Source organism: Lithobates pipiens, unplaced genomic scaffold (genome assembly GCF_037356315.1).
Source record: "Lithobates pipiens isolate NorthernLeopardFrog02 unplaced genomic scaffold, aLitPip1_a1.2 Scaffold_16, whole genome shotgun sequence".
NCBI lineage: Eukaryota > Metazoa > Chordata > Amphibia > Anura > Ranidae > Lithobates > Lithobates pipiens.
The window spans coordinates 241,185,648-241,205,451 of record NW_027507748.1 but is presented as its reverse complement, the minus strand read 5'-3'; the positions used below and the strand labels follow the sequence as shown (position 1 = coordinate 241,205,451).

The 19,804-nt window shown below is 43.2% G+C and overlaps 1 protein-coding gene across 2 annotated transcripts in view; it reads left to right on the top strand.

Moving 5' to 3' along the window:
• The first annotated feature begins 1,686 nt into the window (after nucleotides 1-1,686).
• The window catches only part of SLC60A1 (solute carrier family 60 member 1), a 171,877-nt gene continuing 153,759 nt past the window's right edge, over nucleotides 1,687-19,804 (top strand). Inside the window, exon 1 of one of the 2 annotated variants that reach the window (XM_077481219.1) lies at nucleotides 1,687-2,307. In XM_077481219.1, the coding sequence (XP_077337345.1) occupies nucleotides 2,078-2,307 (230 nt within the window). In that variant the 5' untranslated portion in view covers nucleotides 1,687-2,077. The remainder of the gene's footprint in view (nucleotides 2,308-19,804) is intronic. The other variant, XM_077481218.1, reaches the window with a different exon arrangement.

Here is a 19,804-nt window from a genome sequence, read left to right as displayed (position 1 = left end):
CTCCATTTTGCCTGCTCGGCTACTGTATTTTTAAAGGCTGGCGCACCTGGTAGGATGCACCATGACATCACTCGCATCACCGCCAGTAGTGCGCCACATAGCTTCTGTCAAATCCGCCCCTCTGGGCCCGGCGGAATACAGGATCAGATTGGCTCTACGGCTCAGCTCGGGAGTCAGGCAGCTCGCCGGAAATGCGCATGCGCACTTCAAAGCTGACCCGGTTACCTCTATTTTTTACGGGCCTATCACAGGCATTTACTGACAGGGAGAAAGTGCCTTGTTTTTACAGGCGGTTGGCAACACTGGCTTAACAGCACACTGCCAGCACTGTGCCCCCTTCCTACAATAAATTGCTCCACCCAGGGCATACGCCCCCTTCCTCCCACCCCTTGTACCAGCCCTGCTCCAGACCTAAATCCTATTGAGCATCTGTGGGATTTTTTCAAACAGAAGGTGGAGGAACGCAAGGTCTCTAACATCCACCAGCTCTGTGATGTTGTCACGGAGGAGTGGCAATCTGTGAAGCTCTGGTGAACTCCATGCCCAAAAGGGTTAAAGCAGTGCTGGAAAATAATGGTGGCCACATAGACACTTTGGGTCACTAATAAACACACGAGCAGAATGTCCGACAGAAAAGATCAGACGGAATTTTTTCATCGGATATTCCAATCATGTGTGTGCCTCATCTGACTTTTTTTTTCTTTTTTTTTTAATTCTGAAGCACCTAGAAATAGAACATGTTCTAAATATTTTTGGCGGAACCAATTCCTATCGGGAAAACCGCTTGTCTGTATGCTGTTCGATGGACCAAAAAGGACACATGCTCTGAAGCAAGTACAAGACGGAAGCTATTGGCTACTGGCTATTGAACTTCCTTTTTCTAGTCCCGTCGTACGTGTTGTACGTCACCGCGTTCTAGACGGTTGGACTTTGGTGTGATTGTGTGTAGGCAAGACAGTTGCAGCGGAACTCCATTGGAACTCAGTTGGAAAAATCTTCGAAGTTTATTCCGATGGGAAAACCGGTCGTGTGTACGTGGCATTAGTGTCCAATTTGTCCACCGCAATATCGCAGTCCTGCTATGAGTCACTAATTGCTGCCATTACTAGTATAAAAAAAAATATGTCCCCGGATTTCATTTTTAAAATCTGGTCACCTTATACTAGGATACAAATTGGTAGCGCTGTTTACGGTTTGCACTCATACAATTTGGTAAATCTAAAGAGATTTTACGGAGATTGTACGCATGACGTGACATATGTGAAGCTAGGCTCGAAGTATAGTTATTATCTGATTGTATCCTACCTGCTGCCAGAGCCAAGTTTGACTTTTTTGTTTGTTTAATATGGGAGCTCATAGAAAGTTGATATAAAATGCATGTAAAGTGCATTTTTGGTACAGTTTAGTGTTTAAAATACAGTCTCCTCATCCTTCAAAAAAACACATGAAGCATGAAAAACACACGTATAAAAACATGCACAAACGCACTACAAAAATGCACTGAAAAACGCATGACTATGCAGTCGCACTAGTGTGAACCTAGGCTTCGACTAGTATTAAACTGCATGGTTCAGATAGGAATCTCTATGCCCTCTAGAAGCACAAGTCTGAATAGGCTTAGAAGGGAGGGGTATATATGTGATTGTTGTAGACATCCTGTACCCTGTCTTTGTGCCCTACAGCCCGTGTCCCTTCCCTAGCAGTCTCTGGGTGGCTCTTTTCTTTCTCACACTTCCTGATGAAAACTCCACTCAAAGGAGGAAAACGATATAAAGGCTGCAGTGAGTAACGTGAGGTGGAAGTAATAGTCACTCTCACTGTCAGCCAAAGAAAATACATGGATAAAGGAAGAGAGAACGCAGAGAGACTGCATGGGAAGTACAAACAAGAAGTGTGAAGAGTTCAGTAGGCGGCAGGATTGTTTGGTAACATTTACTTACTGGGAGAGAACATGGAGCAATATATGATCTCAGTAGTTGCTCTCCTCACTCACTGAGCTTTTCACTGCCAAGACACAAGTGCTGTGTGCCTGTTGTCTGGTGCCTCCACCAGTACCCCTGTTTGTGGACAAGGGAACATGTGGTGGGATGAAAACCTCCTTGCTCTCTTTAGGAGGCACTTGTGGACTACCATAACCTATTGGAGTGTCTTCTTCAGTTTTGGATTATGCATTGCATTTCTGGGACCAACTATACTTGACCTAAGATGTCTGACACATAGCAGTCTGCAGGAGATCACCTGGGTCTTTTTCGCCCAGCAGTTCTGCATCCTGGTGGGAAGCACTTTGGGGGGCGCCTTTAAAAAGTCGTGAGTACTTCATTTCTACCAATGTACCAAATTTAATCATGCTACGTTTAAAATTGATGCAGCAACTACCGTTTGTCTTGTGCAACAACAATACTGGTGACATTCATGATAAGCGTTTGTTCACACCATACCCATTGATATGCATAGATCAACTTAGGCTCGACACAAGGGGGTTTATTTACTAAAAGAAAATCCATTTTGCACTGAAAGTGCACTTGGAAGTAAAGTCGCTGTAGGTCCGAGGGGGACATATAAGGAAAATCAAAACAGCACTTTAGTTTGCACATGATTGGATGATAAAATCAGCAGAGTTTCCACTCATTTCAGTACTACCCCTCAGATTTAGAGCGACTGCACTTCCGAGTACACTTTCAGTGCAAAGTAGATTTGCCTTTTGTAAATAAGGTGCTCATAAAAAACAATTACAAATGTAGAAGAGTGATGGCAGAAAAAAGACCGAATGGTCCATTGAGTATGCCTCATTTTCTACATGTGTGTGTGTGTGTATGCACACATATATACATGTGTGTTTATATATGTAAATATGTATGTTAAAAAAAATATATATGTATATATATATATATATATATATATATATATATATATGTGTGTGTGTGTCTTTTTTTTGTTTTGTTTTTAATTACGTGTGTGTGTGTGTGTGTGTGTGTATGCACACGTATATGCATGTGTGTTTATATATGTAAATATATATGTGTATGTTTTTTTTGTTTTTTTTCTGTTTTCATTTTTTTCTGTCTTAGCATAGATTGATCTTTGTCCCAAGCATATTTGAATCCACTTACTGTTGACTCATTACCTCTGCTGGAAGTCTATATAAATCATCAACTACACTTTCAATAAAATGATATAAGTTTTTAAATGATCTATTATAATTAATGATATAAGTATTTTGTATAAGCCCTGTTAATGCCACAATGCTGTGTTGAGGTTCAGCATATTTTTATGCAGCACAATGCATGGCACCACATTGTGAAATACTGGGGGTTATTTACGAAAGGCAATTCTACTTTATACTACAAGTGCACTATACGTGCACTTGAAAGTGCACTTGGAAGTGTAGTCGCTGTAAATCTGAGGGTTATATCTGAAATGAGGGGAATCTCTGCTGATTTTATCATCCAATCATGTGCAAGCTAAAATGCTGTTTTTTATTTTCCTTGCATGTCCCCCTCGAATCTACAGTGACTACACTTTCAAGTGCACTTGTAGTGCAAAGTGGATTTGCCTTTAGTAAATATCCCCCAATGCAACTTTAAATGGAGTGTGCTTTTCTGGCACCTAAAGTTAAAAAACAGCAGACAGTATGATGCGTTGTAGCAATTTATCAAAACTCCTCACTCCCTGCACTCTTGCACCACACACCAGCATGCACACATTTTACCCCGAACGAGCCTTAGTGCTCATGCACACGGACGTTTTAAAAAACTGGCTGCAAAGCTAGCTCCGATGCCTGGAAAAATTGTTGTTAAAAAAACGCGATTTTTACCGCGTTTTGCATTGGCGTTTTTGCGCGTTTTTTAGCGTTAGCGTTAAGTAGCGTTTTTTAAGAAACACATCTCTTGGCTATAGCACTCAGAAAACAAAGAAAATATGTTGCGCGTTTATGCGCGTTTTCGCGCGTTTTCCCGCGATTCGCGTTTTTACAGCTCTAGCTCCACGCCACGGAACGCACTGGTCCTGGGTTTTTTTTACAGCTTAAAAACGCCTATGCCATTTGCAGCTCAAAAACGCCTAGGTGGGCATGAAGCCATAGACTAACATGGACAGCCGTTTTTAAGCTGCAAAAAAAGCTCAAAAAAGTGGCTGTAAAAACGTCCGTGTGCATGAGGCCTTAAAAGAAGGATTTCAGGAAATAAAGCATTCATAGCTTTAGTTGCAGATAACTTCTGTAAAGCAAAAAAAAAGAAAATGACCGCATAAATAAGTTAAGAAAATTATGTAGAAAAGATCAATTTAGAAAAAATAATTCACAACTGCAGATAACTTAATTGATTTATCATCAAGGTGGCCACAACAGAGCACAATCTGATTGTACATTCCTCATACATTTATTCATGTTTTATGTATGTTTTAACAACTATTTAGTGTGAAGGCATACCAAAGTTACCCAATCAGTTTATATCCTAAAAGCTAAGACCTTGTAATATGTATTTGTTGTTAAATTTAATGGTGCCCATACACATAAAGATCTTATCGGCCTATCATTTATTAATTTTGCTTGCTTAATTTAACTGGTTCTGGTGTCTAATTACCTATTCTACACACTTATTGAAACTTATTTTTCAAGCAATATATAGGAGGTGGTTAACCCGAGAAGTTGTATTTTGGTGGAGTGAGATTGTTAAAGACAATTTTGTTCTTGGCGATATCAAGGACTTGGAAGTCCTCAGCTGCAGGGACTTTTCACAAATTGGTTCTGTAATGCTCAAATGCCTGGGTATGGACTGCCTGATTACAGGCATGAAAAAGAAGGTCCGCTATTGGGTCACCATCCTATTGGACACAGATACTTGTGTAACATGGGCAATCTACTGTCACCATCCCAGCTGAAGCCCAAAATGCAGCACTTTGAGGAGGTCTTTGCACTTTTCTGCATTTCCTGATGGTGGCGGGATCCCCTCTTGACCAAAGTTCCTCTGACTCATAAAAGGAGGAGCAGTGGTGGTGGTAGCTGCCTCAGGCCATGTTCACACTGATCTGACACGAAAGTCGCACGACTTTCCGATCTGACTTTGCCCTGTGACTTCGGATCTGATTTCCATGTGACTTTAATGAACAGGATCCGATCTTAATCTGACTTAGAGATGAGTGAGACTTGTCCTTTGACCAATCAAAACAATTCCTTTGGTTCTGGAATGGATGAAACCTCATGACAAATTTATCAGAAAAAAAAGGCATGGGGTCCCCCTCCCAATCCATACCATGCCCAATGCCAAAATTAAAAAAAAAATGTGTGTGGTCTGCCCTAAGACCCTTCAGTCTGGTATGGATTTTGAGGGGAAAACCCACACAAAAAACCCCCAAAAAATGGCATGGAGTCCCCCTCAAAAACCATACCAGGCCCTTATCCAAGCATGCAGCCTAGCAGGTCAGGAAAGTGGGTGAGCAAGCACCCCCTCCCCCCCTTCTGTACCATACCAGGCCACAGGCACTCAACATGGGGGGTGGGTGCTTTGGGGCAGGGGGAACCCCAAAGCACCTTGTCCCCATGTTGGACAAAGTGCCTCTTCACCACAACACTGGGTTGTTATTAAAGATCCTTCCCCCCCATGTAAATGAGTATGGGGTACAAAGCACCCCTACCCATTCACCCAAAAAAAGTTTGTAGTGTAATAAAAATATGAGACGATTTTTGACAAGTCCTTTATTAAAAATTACTAATGTCCCCTGTGATAGCTCCCATCTCAATCACAATGTTTTTCCTCTGTGGCCGCCTCCCCGCTGATAAAAATCTCCTCCCACACTGGCTCCCACCATTCTGTCAGCTCCCACCCCGTGTGACGTCACAGACCCATCATGCCTGGGTTAGTGATGTCACAAGGGGACGGGGTCTCCTGGTTACGTCACCGCATGGCCATGCCCCATAGCTATATAAGAACTGTTAGATATGGAAGCTGCCAGAATTGGCAAGAGCATTCATCAGGAGAGGAGTATTTTTTGTTTTGTTTTTGTTTTGGTGGTGGCGGAGTAAGACATTGTGATTGACGTTGGATTTACACTGGGGGACATTATTATTTTTAATAAAGGACTTGTCAAAAACTGCCTCATGTTTTTGTTATACTACACAGTTTTTTTTTTTTTGGGTGAATGGGTAGGGGGTACATAGGGGGGACCAGGATCTGGGGGTCCTCTTTCTTAAAGGGAGCTTCCAGATTCTATTAAGTCCCCTGCCCGCAGACCCCCACAAGGTTGTGAGGAAGAGATTAGAGTGCCCATCAGCATGGGGACAGGGTGCTTTGGGTGTGGGGGAGGCAGTGCTCCTCCCATGTTGAGGGCAGGTGGCCTGATATGGTTAAGGGGGGGGGCGCTTGCTTGTCCCTCCCTTTCCTGGTCCTGGTCTGCCAGGCTGCATGCTCGGATAAGGGCCTGGTAGTGACCTTGAGGGGGACCCCATGCTGCTTTTTATTTTTATTTTGGTATGGGGTTGCCCTCAGCCACTTCAGCCCCGGAAGGATTTGCACCCTAATGACCAGGCCATTTTTTGCTATACAGCACTGCGCCCCTTTAACTGACAATTGCATGGTCGAATGACGTTGTATCCAAACAAAATGTTCATGCTTTTTTTTCCCTCACAAAGAGCTTTCTTTTCGTGGAATTTGATTACCTCTGCGGTTTTTATTTTTTATGCTATAAACAAACAAAGAGCAACAGTTGAAAAGAAAAAAAAATTTTTTTTTACTTTTTGCTATAATACATATCCCCAAAAAAATTATATATATATATATATATATATATATATATATATATATATATATATATATATATAGATGTATATATATATATATATATATATAAACAAGTTTCTTCATAAGTTTAGGCCAATATATAGTCTTCTACATATTTTTGGTGTAAAAAAAAATCCCAATAGGCGTATATTGATTGGTTTACACAAAACTTATTGCGTCTACAAGCTATGGTATAGATTTATGAACTTTTATTTATTTTTTGTTGTTTTTACTAGTAATGGCGGTGATCTGCGATTTTTATAGGGACTATGACATCGTGGCAGACAAATCTGACCCCAAATTACCCTTTTTGGGGACCAGTGACACTATTACATTGATCAGTGCTATAAAAATGCACTGATCAATATAAAAATGAGACACTGGCAGTAAAGGGGTTAACACTAGGGGCAATCAAGGGGTTAAGTGTGTTTTCTCAGCGTGTTCTAACTGTAGGGGGGATGGGCTGGCAGGAACATGACAGGGATCACTGTTCCTGAACACTGGGAACAGTAGATCTCTTATATTCCCCCTGTCAGAATGGGGATTCGCTTATTTACACAGGTAGAGCCCTGTTCTGACCCTGTGCTAGGCGATCGCAGGTTGCCGGAAGACATTGAGTCCTCCCGACTCACGGGCATGCTCCTACAGCGTGCAGCTGGCACGAGCACGCACCCACACACCCCCTATCATGCCTGTACGAGCAGCCGTGGTACAGCGGCTGGTTGGAAAGCAGTTAAAATCCATACCAGACTTGGGTCTGGTATGGATTTGAGGGGGGGGGGGGGGCACACTGTTTTTTATCCCAATACATTTAGCATCGCTAAATGAGCCTTGCCTCTGAGCACAAGTCGCATGTCACAAGTCAGAAGCAGATCCGACTTGGATGCAACTTCCATTCAATTCTATGGGCTGAAATCGCACCCAAGTCGTACCAAAGTAGTGCAGGAACCTTTTCAAAAGTCGGATCAACACAAGTCGGACCAGTTAAGAGGGCTGTCATAAAGAACCATTGATTTTGACACGTCATGCGACTTGTGCTCTCGAAGTTGGAGCGTTTGTCGCACCAGTGTGAACTGGCACTTATGAGACGTTTTGATTAAAAGTAAAAATCTGTATTTTTTCTAGAAAATTACTTAGAACCCCCAAACTTTATATATTTTTGTAGCAGAGGCCCTATAGAATAAAATGGTGAGTTTTGCTAATTTTTATGTCACACGGTAATTGCGAAGCAGTTTTTCAAACACAATTTCACACATTAGCACATATATACATTTTAATGAATTTCAATGCAAACAGAGACAATATACAGTGGGGGCGGAAAGTATTCAGACCCCCTTAAATTTTTCACTCTTTGTTATATTGCAGCCATTAGCTAAAATCATTTAAGTTCATTTTTTTCCTCATTAATGTACACACAGCACCCCATATTGGCAGAAAAACACAGAATTGTTGACATTTTTGCATATTTATAAAAAATAAAAAAAAACTGAAATATCACATGGTCCTAAGTATTCAGACCCTTTGCTGTGATACTCATATATGTGTGAAAATAGACAGGTGCTGTCTATTTCTTCTGATCATCCTTGAGATGGTTCTACAACTTCATTTGAGTCCAGCTGTGTTTTGCTATACTGATTGGACTTGATTAGGAAAGCCACACACTTGTTTATATAAGACCTTACAGCTCACGGTGCATGTCGGAGCAATCGAGAATCATGATTTCAAAGGAACTGCCTGAAGAACTCGGAGACAGTATTGAGGCAAGGCACTGATCTGGCCAAGGTTACAAAAAAATGTCTGCTGCACTTAAGGTTCCTAATAGCACAGTGGCCTCCATAATCCTTAAATGGAAGAACCCTTCCTAGAGCTGGCCATCTGGCCAAACTGAGCTATCGGGGGTGAAGAGCCTTGGTGAGAGAGGTAAAGAAGAACCCAAAGATCACTGTGGCTGAGCTCCAGAGATGCAGTCGGGAGATGGGAGAAAGTTGCAGAAAGTCAACCATCACTGCAGCCCTTCACCAGTCAGGGCTTTATGGCAGAGTAACCCGACAGAAGTCTCTCCTCAGTGCAAGACACATGAAAGCCCACATGGAGTTTGCTAAAAAAAAAAAAAAAACGAAGGACTCCAAGAGCGTGAGAAATAAGATTCTCTGGTCTGGTGAAACCAAGATAGAACTTTTTGGCCTTAATTCTAAGTGGTATGTGTGAAGAAAACCAGGCACTGCTCATCACCTGTCCAATACAGTCCCAACAGTGAAGCATGGTGGTGGCAGCATCATGCTGTGGGTGTGTTTTTCAGCTGCAGGGACAGGACGACTGGTTGCAATCGAGGGAAAGATGAATGCAGCCAAGTACAGGGATATCCTGGACGAAAGCCTTCTCCAGAGTACTCAGGACCTCAGACTGGGCCGAAGGTTTACCTTCCAACAAGACAATGACCCTAAGCATACAGCTAAAATAACGAAGGAGTGGCTTCACAACAACTCTCTGACTGTTCTTGAATGGCCCAGCCAGAGCCCTGACTTAAACCCAATTGAGCATCTCCGAAGAGACCTAAAAATGGCTGTCCACCAACGTTTACCATCCAACCTGAGAGAACTGGAGAGGATCTGCAAGGAGGAATGGCAGAGGATCCCCAAATCCTGGTGTGAAAAACTTGCATCTTTCCCAAAACACTCATGGCTGTATTAGATCAAAAGGGTGTGCTTCTACTAAATACGAAGCAAAGGGTCTGAATACTTAGGACCATGTGATATTTCAGTTTTTCCCTTTAATAAATCTGCAAAAATGCCAACAATTCTGTGTTTTTCTGTCAATATGGGGTGCTGTGTGTACATTAATGAGGAAAAAAAAGAATACTTTCCGTCCCCACTGTAATACCAAAATTTTTGGTAAAATATAAAATATGGTGTTGCACCGGGTAAATAGATACCAAACATATCATGCTTTAAAATGGCGCACGCTTGTGAAACGGTGTCAAACTTCATTGAAAATCTCCATAGCTGACACTTTATAAGCCTTTATTGGTTGCCAGTTTAGAGTTACACAGGAGGTCTGGTGGTAGAATTATTGTTCTTGCTCGCGGCGATACCTCCCATGTGAGGGGCTATCACTGTTTACGTATGTGTACGGAACCAAAATGTGCGTTAGCCTTTACACGCGAACATGGGGGACGCGGTGCTTTGAATCTTTAATTTTTTTGTTGGTGGGACACTGGTACACTGACAGATGTTGATTGGCCATCAGCAGACACAGACAGATGTTGATGTCACAATGGTACACTATTGCAGATGTTTTGTGCACTGGTACAGATGTGATGGGACACTGACAGATGTTTTGTGCACTAGTACGGATGGTTATGGGGCACTGTGACACATGTGTATGGGGACAGTGGTGCTTGGTGTACCGTGTGTGAGGGGGGTCTGACAGCTTTGTGTGTAAAATCATCCTTACTCACAGAGCTGTCACAGACCTTCAGGATTCAGCAAACCCATGGGAATTGAACACTAGCAAATTGACTTATCCCTAAAGTAATCAATACAAATAATCACATAATATAGTTGGTGGGGGGATAAAAGAAGCTAATATGTTTTAATATTTTCTTATCGCTAGTTTAAAATTACTGCCATGTTTTCAGTATTGCACAGAGGTTAAAACATCTGAGATCAAAAGGTCCCAAAGTGCCCAAGCATCTGGGTAACTGAATAAACAAATCAAATGTTAAGGTGAATAATACAAATTGGGTGGGAACAGTATTAAGACAAAGCAAGTAATGATTGAAAAAGCAAATAAGTATATAAAGTCCAAATGTGACAATCCTAACACCATAAATAAAAAAGTGTGAATCTTCTGGTTTGATGTTTCTTCAAAAAGCTTCACCCCGAGTGCTCATGAGGTAGATGGCAACTCACCAAAGGTGTCTGACCACTTTTTACAGTAAGTCAAAATGCCCTTAGATTGAATGGACCAGAGGAATCCTAGGTAATGTGGGTAAATGACATGTTGTCTCCAGCATCCTGCTACATTCTTTGGAGATAACAAACTCTAGAGATGTAAATAATAACAGGTGTGTCTGATAGTGTATCTCTAATTCTTCTTCCTTATTTTTTAACATAGACCATCAAAAAGATACATAAATATAAGGTTTAAAAATCATGCCAAAATTCACTTGGATATCAAAAATATTACATTTTAAACCGATGCAGTGCACAGATTGCTCTTTTGCAAGTAAATAATAGTGGAAATCTTGCAATATTTCTAATAAAATGTTGGAGAATTCTAAGTTTCAGGGCTCCAGTCATGCTCAAAATATGTTGAATGGCATGTGCCTTTAAGTCCCTGCATTGTAATCTAGGTCAAGCCTCTACAGACCCCCACTCCCACCCACATCACAACCAATCTTTCAGGCTAGCGGAGGTTTTGGCATTTAAATGTTAGTGTTTACATGAGCATGTCAAGACCCCTATAAACAGCCTGGGCATGAAATTCAAAAGGCTACACAGGGATTTATTTGAGGCATATTTATTGTTAGCTTACATCAGTAAGCAATAGGTTAATATTACATTGTAAAACTGATTTACAATATATGTAAATCCAACCCAAAACTAGCTTTGCTGGTAAAATCAAGTTATTGTGGAATCTTATGGTCTTTTTGTAAAGATTTTCTTTTCAATTTACCAATATTGTGCACCTTTGATGCACTTTGCAATGTACATAAAAAAGAATGAAATGTATTAAAATTGCATAGGGGGAGTACTTTTTAATATGGCAGTGATGACTAGGTAACAGAGCAGCTACAGAAAGTCATGGTGGCAGCCATGAATGATAGCCTCTTTCTCAAAAGCTATTGGATGTTTTTATTACCGTAAGTGACAATGATAATGGTGCTGACTTTTCTACTCTACTGTACTTTCTACTCTACTGTGGATTCAGCAATCGGTAGCAGAAAGTCATAGTTTATTCATTACTTACAGTACTTTTAGTAGTCTAGGATGCATTTTGAAAGCAGTGCTGCTCACTTTACAAATGACCTTCTGAGAACAATTGCCGCCTTTTATTTATGGCATGTAGGTGGGGTGCAGCGAGGTGCGGCAGCAATAATTCACACAGTCAGGTGCAATAATAAACTTGTATTGTAGCAATGCAGCTACAGTTTACAACAATCCCGATGTGAAAACCAGGTGCAATCACAGTTGAGATCAGGATATCTCCTAAATGGATCCACGCTACAATCTCGTTCCTTCACTCCCTTCCTACAGCTCATTATGTCCAGTTAGGCAGCTTATTCAAAGTAAATGGGCTCAAATTTATGGTCCTGCTGCATTTGTACACTGAATTGAAAGTAGGGGTAAATTAAAACCTACAGTTGGTGTAAAAGGCAGTAATAGTAATTTCCAGCATCGATGTAAGGGGTCTTCTACATGGGCGGTTCATCCAACAGACTCTGCTTGGCTCAGCGGGGGATCGATCTGCTATGAGCAGGAAGATGACAGGTCCATCTCCGCTCAATGTTTTCAGACAGACCTCTTCTCTATGGGGAGATCGGATAAAAACAGACCGCCTGTCTGTTTTCATCTGATTCCATGCTACACCATAGGAGGTGAATAAGGACCACCATCAGGTCCGCCTGAAAAACTGACAGGCGGACCTGATCTGAAAGCCCGTTTGAAAGGGGCCCAGGTGGCTGCAATAATAACCTGCAGCATTGGTGTCAAAGGTCATAATAATAACCCCCAGCACTGGTGTTAGGGGATGCAATAATAACACCCAACATTGATGTCAGTGAGTGCAATACTAGCTCCAGTATTGGTGTTAGTAACTGCAATAACAACTCCCAGCATTGGTGTTAGTAGATGTACTATTACTCCCCCCCTTCACTGGTGGTCAGCATCAGGGCTATTAACCCCCACCATGACCAGTCACTAGACCTCTCAGCAGAATCTCTATTACTATGCTATTTTATGGAAGTGCTGTTAAGCCCCTCCCCTTTGCATTGCTGGTCAGTGGTTGTGCAATTAACTTCACCCCTTCCATCTTAGATTGCTGATCATTGGCAGTGTTGTTAACCCTACTCTCCTGCGTTGCTGGTCAGTTGCAGTGCTGTTAACCCCATCCCCTTTGTATTGGTAGTCAGTAGCAGTGCTGTTATCCCGCCTCCTCCCCATGCATTTCTGGCCAGTGGTAGTGCTGGTTACCCCCCTCCCCATGCATTGGTGGTCAGTGGTAGTACTGTTACCCCTTCCCCCTGCATTGGTAGACAGTGGCAGTGCAGTTAACCCCCTCTTGCATTTGTGGTCATTGCTTCCTTACGTGGTCATCAGGCCAGGACTTTACTTCTATCCCGGGCAGAGGTCACTCCCCCTAACAGTACTACAGGTGTTCTTTCAGTGCAGGGTTTTGGAATGCAAATTGTGGCAGAGTGATGGTAGTGACCACTACAGCTTGAGCACTGGCCAAAGAAAAAGACCATAGAGCACTGGTGCTCAACAGGTAGCAGACCCAACCCTGGGCTCTGAGTAGACCAACAAGGATAAGGCCTAGCAGCTTATAGCAATGTAATAAAATGTAAATATTGAGTTTTATATATGCATAGTTTGTATTTTTGCCTCCAACTCTGTCATCTCCATTCTTCCTAACCCAATATATTTGTTCAATATACAGTGTATGTATATACTGTGTATGTATAAATAATATGTATGTTTATATATGAACACAATGGTTATCGACAATAAATCACAGTTTCTCTTCATTTCATCTTACTTCTCACGTTAGTAAATCACATCTAGCTGCTTATTCTGCATCTTCTGCATAATTTGTTCTATGCTTGACACTGTGATTTAACAAGTAGTTAAGAAAACTAGCCTGTTCAGGAAAACATTTTTGAACAGATGTGTGAAATTTCATGGGAGCTTTTCAATACTGTGATTCCATGGCTCAAACAAGACTACGGTCCCCTAAAAAAACATTTTGCACATGCATTTTCCTGTATAATATACATGCAAATTTTTTTTATATATACAAAGAGTTTTATTGAGAATTCACATCAATGGAAAAGTACAAAAACAGTGGCGGACATATCATATGCAAACAGGTGTTCAACTGTAGGATTCAAGGAGATTAGTCAGAGGTTCGAAAAATTTGAGAGAGTCCATATGAGACCAACAGGAGACTTAGGTGACCTGCAAAAGGATGTCTACACCTCATGGGTCTTGGTAAAATTACATTATGTTAAACCAGAATTATATACTGATTGTCGCTCTAGGTCAGGTGTAAATCACCTAGCAGGATGACCTTATAACAAAAACTATTATGAAAGAAAAAGAACAACCTAAACTAATTACATGAGGAAGGGTAACATTCCCCATTATAGAAAATAAATTGCGTCCTAACAAGTATCCAGTCCCAGCAGGATCAGGCCTGTGGGCTAGAGTGACATAAAAAGAGAAGAAAGAAGGAATGGAAAGTCAGTGAGGAGAACGAGGAACTAGAAGAAAGAGTGGTGTAAGCATTTTATGCTTAGGAAAAGGAAGGAAAGGAAAAGGAGAAGATAAGAAGGAAGGAGAGGGGTGGGGAAAAAGGGGGGGAGGGGCCGGGGTGGGAGGAGCAGAGAATTATTAAAGGGAGAGGAGTGCTGGGTCGAATCGTGAGGGGCGGATATGAGCCACCCAGGATTGCCATACCCAGAGAAACTTAGCATGAGTGCCCGATAATATGGCAGTGAGTTTCTCATTTACCATAATGTCATTCACGCAATTTTTAACTGCTTCAAAGCTGAGGGCCTGGTCTTCCAAGCCTGTGCTATGGTCAGTTTAGTTGCAGTAAAAGTATGTGCTGCCAGATGGCGTTCAGGACGGAGAAGTTCTGTATTCGGTTTCCATAAGAGGGCCTCAAAAGGGTCCCTCTTTATAGTAGTATTGAAAAGATTGTGGAGTAGCGCATATATTGTGACCCATAGTCTGCGTATCCTGGGGCAGGTCCACCAGATGTGCGCCATTGTACATTCCTGAGAGCGTCCACGGAAGCATAAGGGGGAATAGGACGGGATAAAGCTCGCTAATCTAGCCGGGGTGTAGTAGCACCTGTAGAACACTATGCATTTTCCAAGAAGAGGACATTCTTAGAACATTTGGATAGTGCAGTGGTCATAATTTGCCAGTCCTCCGGGTCCAGTTGTTTCCCTAGCCCGGCCTCCCATTGGAGATGATAGGGTCTCAGTGGTGGCTTCTTAGAGCTAATTATGGCTGTATATATGAGGGATATCAGACCCGAGGATTGGGGGCACGATCTACATACATTTTTAAACGGGGTAATGATGTAGGGGGTAGGCTGACTCCTTATTAGTTGTTGAAGAAAATGTTGGAGTTGTAGGTAACTGTAGTGTTCCCTAAGGGGGATGTCATGAGAAGAACATAGGGCTGTGAATGGGATCATTTTGGTCGGGGTGAGCATAGAATGAACATCTACCAAACCATGATCAGTCCACCATGCAAATTGTAAGGGGTTGTAACAACCCAGTGGGAATAATGGGCAATGAAGGAGACAAAGTAATGGTAGGTGGGGGGGGGCATTAAGCCTGCTGAGTATTTGACTGCATCCCATAGTCGAAGGGAATGGGCCAAACAAGGGCCAAACTCCCAGAGAGAACAGCCATAAGGCTATAGACTCCGGAAGGTCGAGCGGATCAGTGTGATCTGGCTGCACCCCCCGTCCTGCCAATTCCAACAATAGAAGTGCACCACTTACCCAAAAATGACCCCCCCCCCCACCCGCAGCAGTCCCAGAGCCTGCTAAATTGGATACACCAAAAAAAAAAAGCAGCCCAACCCACTTGGGCAGTCGTGGGAGCAGCAGTGCAGAGGAGGCGGAATAGTATCAGAGTCCCGTTTGGTAGCATATGGTAGCATGGTAGCATAAACAACGCCCCAGACCGCCATCTCACAAGTGGGGTGGCCTATAGTAGGGCGACCCTCCCCAGGCCAGCAGCAAAGCCCAGAGTTGGGTAAAATGTGGCAGGGTGTAACTTCCAAAACACGCCACCTTCATCCACGTGCCAAGTTAGTAATTAAACAAAGAACCACCAGTGCGACACGGGGTCAGGTAGCCAGGAAAAACCGAGGTTGACAAAAGATTGAGATTGGCATCCTCATCCATTGTTGGAGTGTTGAAAACATTGGGCCTGCAGGTCCTGCAGCGCTTGAGATCCAGATTGAGATCTTTGGGATGTTTGAGATGGCTGGCGGGTTGGCCTGGAGGGTCCGGGCTTGGAGGGACCGGGTCTGTAGGTCGAGGACGGAGCCTCAGGCTGAGATGGAGGAAGATCTAGCTGTATGTCAAGGAGGTGGCTCTTCATGTCAGATGGGGAAGTGGCATGAAATTGACGGCTAAGGTGGGAGAAAGGAAGCTTAAATGGGAACCCACATCTGTATCTGATCCCGTGGGATTGCAGAACTTGAAGATAGGGTTTAACAGGTTCCCGACCAGTGCACGCCGATGTACGTTGGCAGAATGGCACGGGCAGGCAAATGGGCGTACCTGTACGTCCCTTTAAATTTGCCGCCCTGCCATCGCGAGCGCGCCCCCGGCTGGTCGGGACCCCCGTGAGTCCGGTCGTTATTAAAGGGGGCTCCCGGATTCCGATAAGCCCCCGCCCGCAGACCCTGACAACCAACGGCCAGGGTTGTCGGGAAGAAGCCCTTGTCCTCATCAACATGGGGACAAGGTGCTTTGGGGTGGGGGGGCCACGCGGCCCCCCTTCCCCAAAGCACCCCCCATGTCAAGGGCACGCGGCCTGGTACGGCTCGGGGGGGGGGGTTTGCTCGTCCCCACCCCCTTTACTGACCGGCCGGGCTGCATGCTCGGATAAGGGTCTTATATGGACTTTGGGGGGACCCCACGCCATTTGTGCGGCGTAGGGCTTCCCCTTTAAGTCCATACCAGGTGACGGGGCCAGCGACATGTCAATCTCGCCGCCATAGGAGGCGACATTGACTTCCTTCATTAGTCCCGGTTACCTGGAGCCACGCTCAAAATGAACAGACTTTCCTCCGTGTGTTCGCAAGTCCGTTCAGTTCAAAAGTACGGCGGACTCACGCCATAGTCCGCCGGAAAAGTCTGGTTGTGTGTGGGCAGGTCCACTTGTTCGGAAAGTCTGATCGTGTGTATGCGGCATTAGAAGCACTAAGGGATCTAGAAAATCAAATGTAATTCGCAGAATACCAAGGGGGGAGGAAGGAGAGGGATTCTATTCACACATATTTGTGGTGAAAAATTTAGATTGATTCAGAATTTAAAATCCCTGAACAGGTCGATTGCCTACAAAAGATTCTGCTCAATTTTTACGGTCAGAGCCCTGTTACCCCACAATTGCTTCATGGTTTCACTGGACCTCAGGGACAATATCTACACGTCCCTATCGCAGAAACCTCTCCGATTTTTCTCTGACTAGCAGTAGACTTAGTAACAGTGCATCTACAATTTCAAGCACTGCCTTCCTGGCTATTCTCCACGCCCCGCATATTTACCAAGGTCTTGGCGAAGGCCATGGCTTTTCTACGACTCCAGAGAGTGTCATTAACCGGTTCCCGACCAGCGCACGCCGATGAACGTCGGCAGAATGGCACGGGCAGGCATATTGGCGTACAGGTACGTCCAGTCTTCAATGCCATCGTGCTCGCGTGCCGGTCGGGACCCCCGTGAGTCCGGTCGCGGGTCCTGCGGACTCGATCGCCGCGGGCATACCCGCGATCGCCTCACGGGGCGGCTGAATGGAGAAATGCTGTTGTAAACAGCATTTCCCCATTCTGCCTAGCAACTAGTGATGCTGATCTCTGCTCCATGTGATTGGAGCAGAGATCAGTGTTCACTAAATGAAAGCCCAGCTTCCTACAGTTAGTAACACACCCCTAACTTAACCCCTACACTGCCACCCACTGGTTAACCACTTCACTGCCAGTGTCATTTACACAGGAATCACTGCATTTATATAAATGACAATGGTCCCAAAAATGTGTCAAAAATGTCCGATGTGTCCACCATAATGTCGCAGTCACAATAAAAATCGCTGATCACCGCCATTACTAGTAAAAAAAAAATATTTATAAAAATGCCATAAAACTATCCCTATTTTGTAAACGCTATAACTTTTGCGCAAACCAATCAATAATCGCTTATTGCAATTTTTTTTACCAAAAATATGTAGAAGAATACGTATCGGCCTAAACTGAGGGAAAAAAATGTTTTTTTATATATTTTTGCGGGATATTTATTATAACTAAAAGTAAAAAATAATGTGTTTTTTTCAAAATTGTCGCTGTATTTTTGTTTATAGCGCAAAAATGAAAACCGCAGGGGTGATCAAATACCACCAAAAGAAATCTCTATTTGTGGGGGAAAAATGACGTAAATTTTGTTTGGGAGCCACGTCGCACGACCGCACAATTGTCAGTTAAAGTGATGCAGTGCCGAATCACAAAAAGTGGTCTGGTCTTTGACCAGCAAAATGGTCCGGTCTGTAAGTGGTTAAGGCCTCAGCGTCTGGCAATGGGGGCCGGTGAAAGGTCGGCAAACAGCTGGTGGAAATTACCTTGGAAGGAGAAGTTCTGCTGTTCTCTTGCTGACTGTAGAAGCTTCTCCTTGGTACGGTAATAATGACATTTAATGATAATATTCCCTCGGGGGGCCCTCGGAGAGTTTGGGAGCCAGAGACCTGTGAATGCGGTCAAACTCCAGCCTTTCCACCGGGATCTCAGGGGCCAGTTCTTGGGAAAATTCAGTGGCTGTTCCCTGCAGGTCAGTAATCACCTCAGGGATACCACGTATGTGGAAGTTAACCCTCCGGGCCCTCGTTTCTGCGTCCTCTAATTTATCCCTCTTGGCCTCCAACTCAGCGGACATCTTATCTACCTCCTCCTCGTGGCCCTTTAACACAGTGGTAGCCAAGTCCATGCAGTGCTCTAATTGATTAGTGTGGTGGCCTATCTCTTTAAGGCCCCATATAAAGTCAGAGGAGAGTTTGCGGGAGGCTGCCGTTATTTCATTCCTTACAAGCGGCCATCTCCATCGCTTGCTCGCATGCGCCCCAATATACATGCAATTTTTAACCGCTTAGCATAATGGATTTGACATCCGATTTCAGTCTGAATTTTTGGCCGAATTCGGTACTGAAAAGGACCAGAAAACACACAGGGCTCCTGTACAATTCGCATCCAAGAGAGCCGGTCACAATATCTAGACATGCGAATTGGATACAAAGAAATCCACATCCAATTCACACTAGTGGAAACCCATCCTTACTCTCCCTGTGACACGAAGAGAAGAAACAAGTGGTTGTCAACAGAAAAGCAAAGACATTAATAAAAATATGGTGATGTCTGTAGCAAGTTATATCTGTTTTTCCTGGCTGTAAACATCATACACATGCATTTACAATACCTACTGGCCAATCTAATGTGCATGAATCAGTTTTTTTATGCTGTGTGCTTTATTCTAAAATGCCTTTTTGAAGTTTTTGCAGCAGTTAACACTTTCTGTTCTCTAGCCATTCGATATAGATCCCAGGATAGGTTATTATGCGGTGGTATACTAAATTATATATTTAGAGTCTGGAACTATTTTGTAGAGCTCCACTAATACTGGTTGAAGCCCCAGTATATATTTTTTTTAGTATTTTGTTACTTGTTTATAATAGATATAAACTGATAAAAATAAAAGCGATGTTAGAAGTGATACAAATAAAAGGGATGCTTTAAATGTATTGTGCTGTCATCCTAGAACAGTGATTCTTTATTATTTATTTATCTTGCAGTGTGACAGAAATCACAAGTGTAATGTGATTTTTCACACATAAATGTCAGCATGCATGCAAACATTTTCCTGTCAGTAGAAATTAGCATGATTTATCCATAGTTCATAAATCATTTTTAGGGTTTTCATTTACCGGTGACGTGTACAGTTCGGCGACCGATAGCACACTGTGATTGGCGGGGATTACCTTGGATGCTGAAATTGACATGGATTCTCCTCTGAGGGCAATC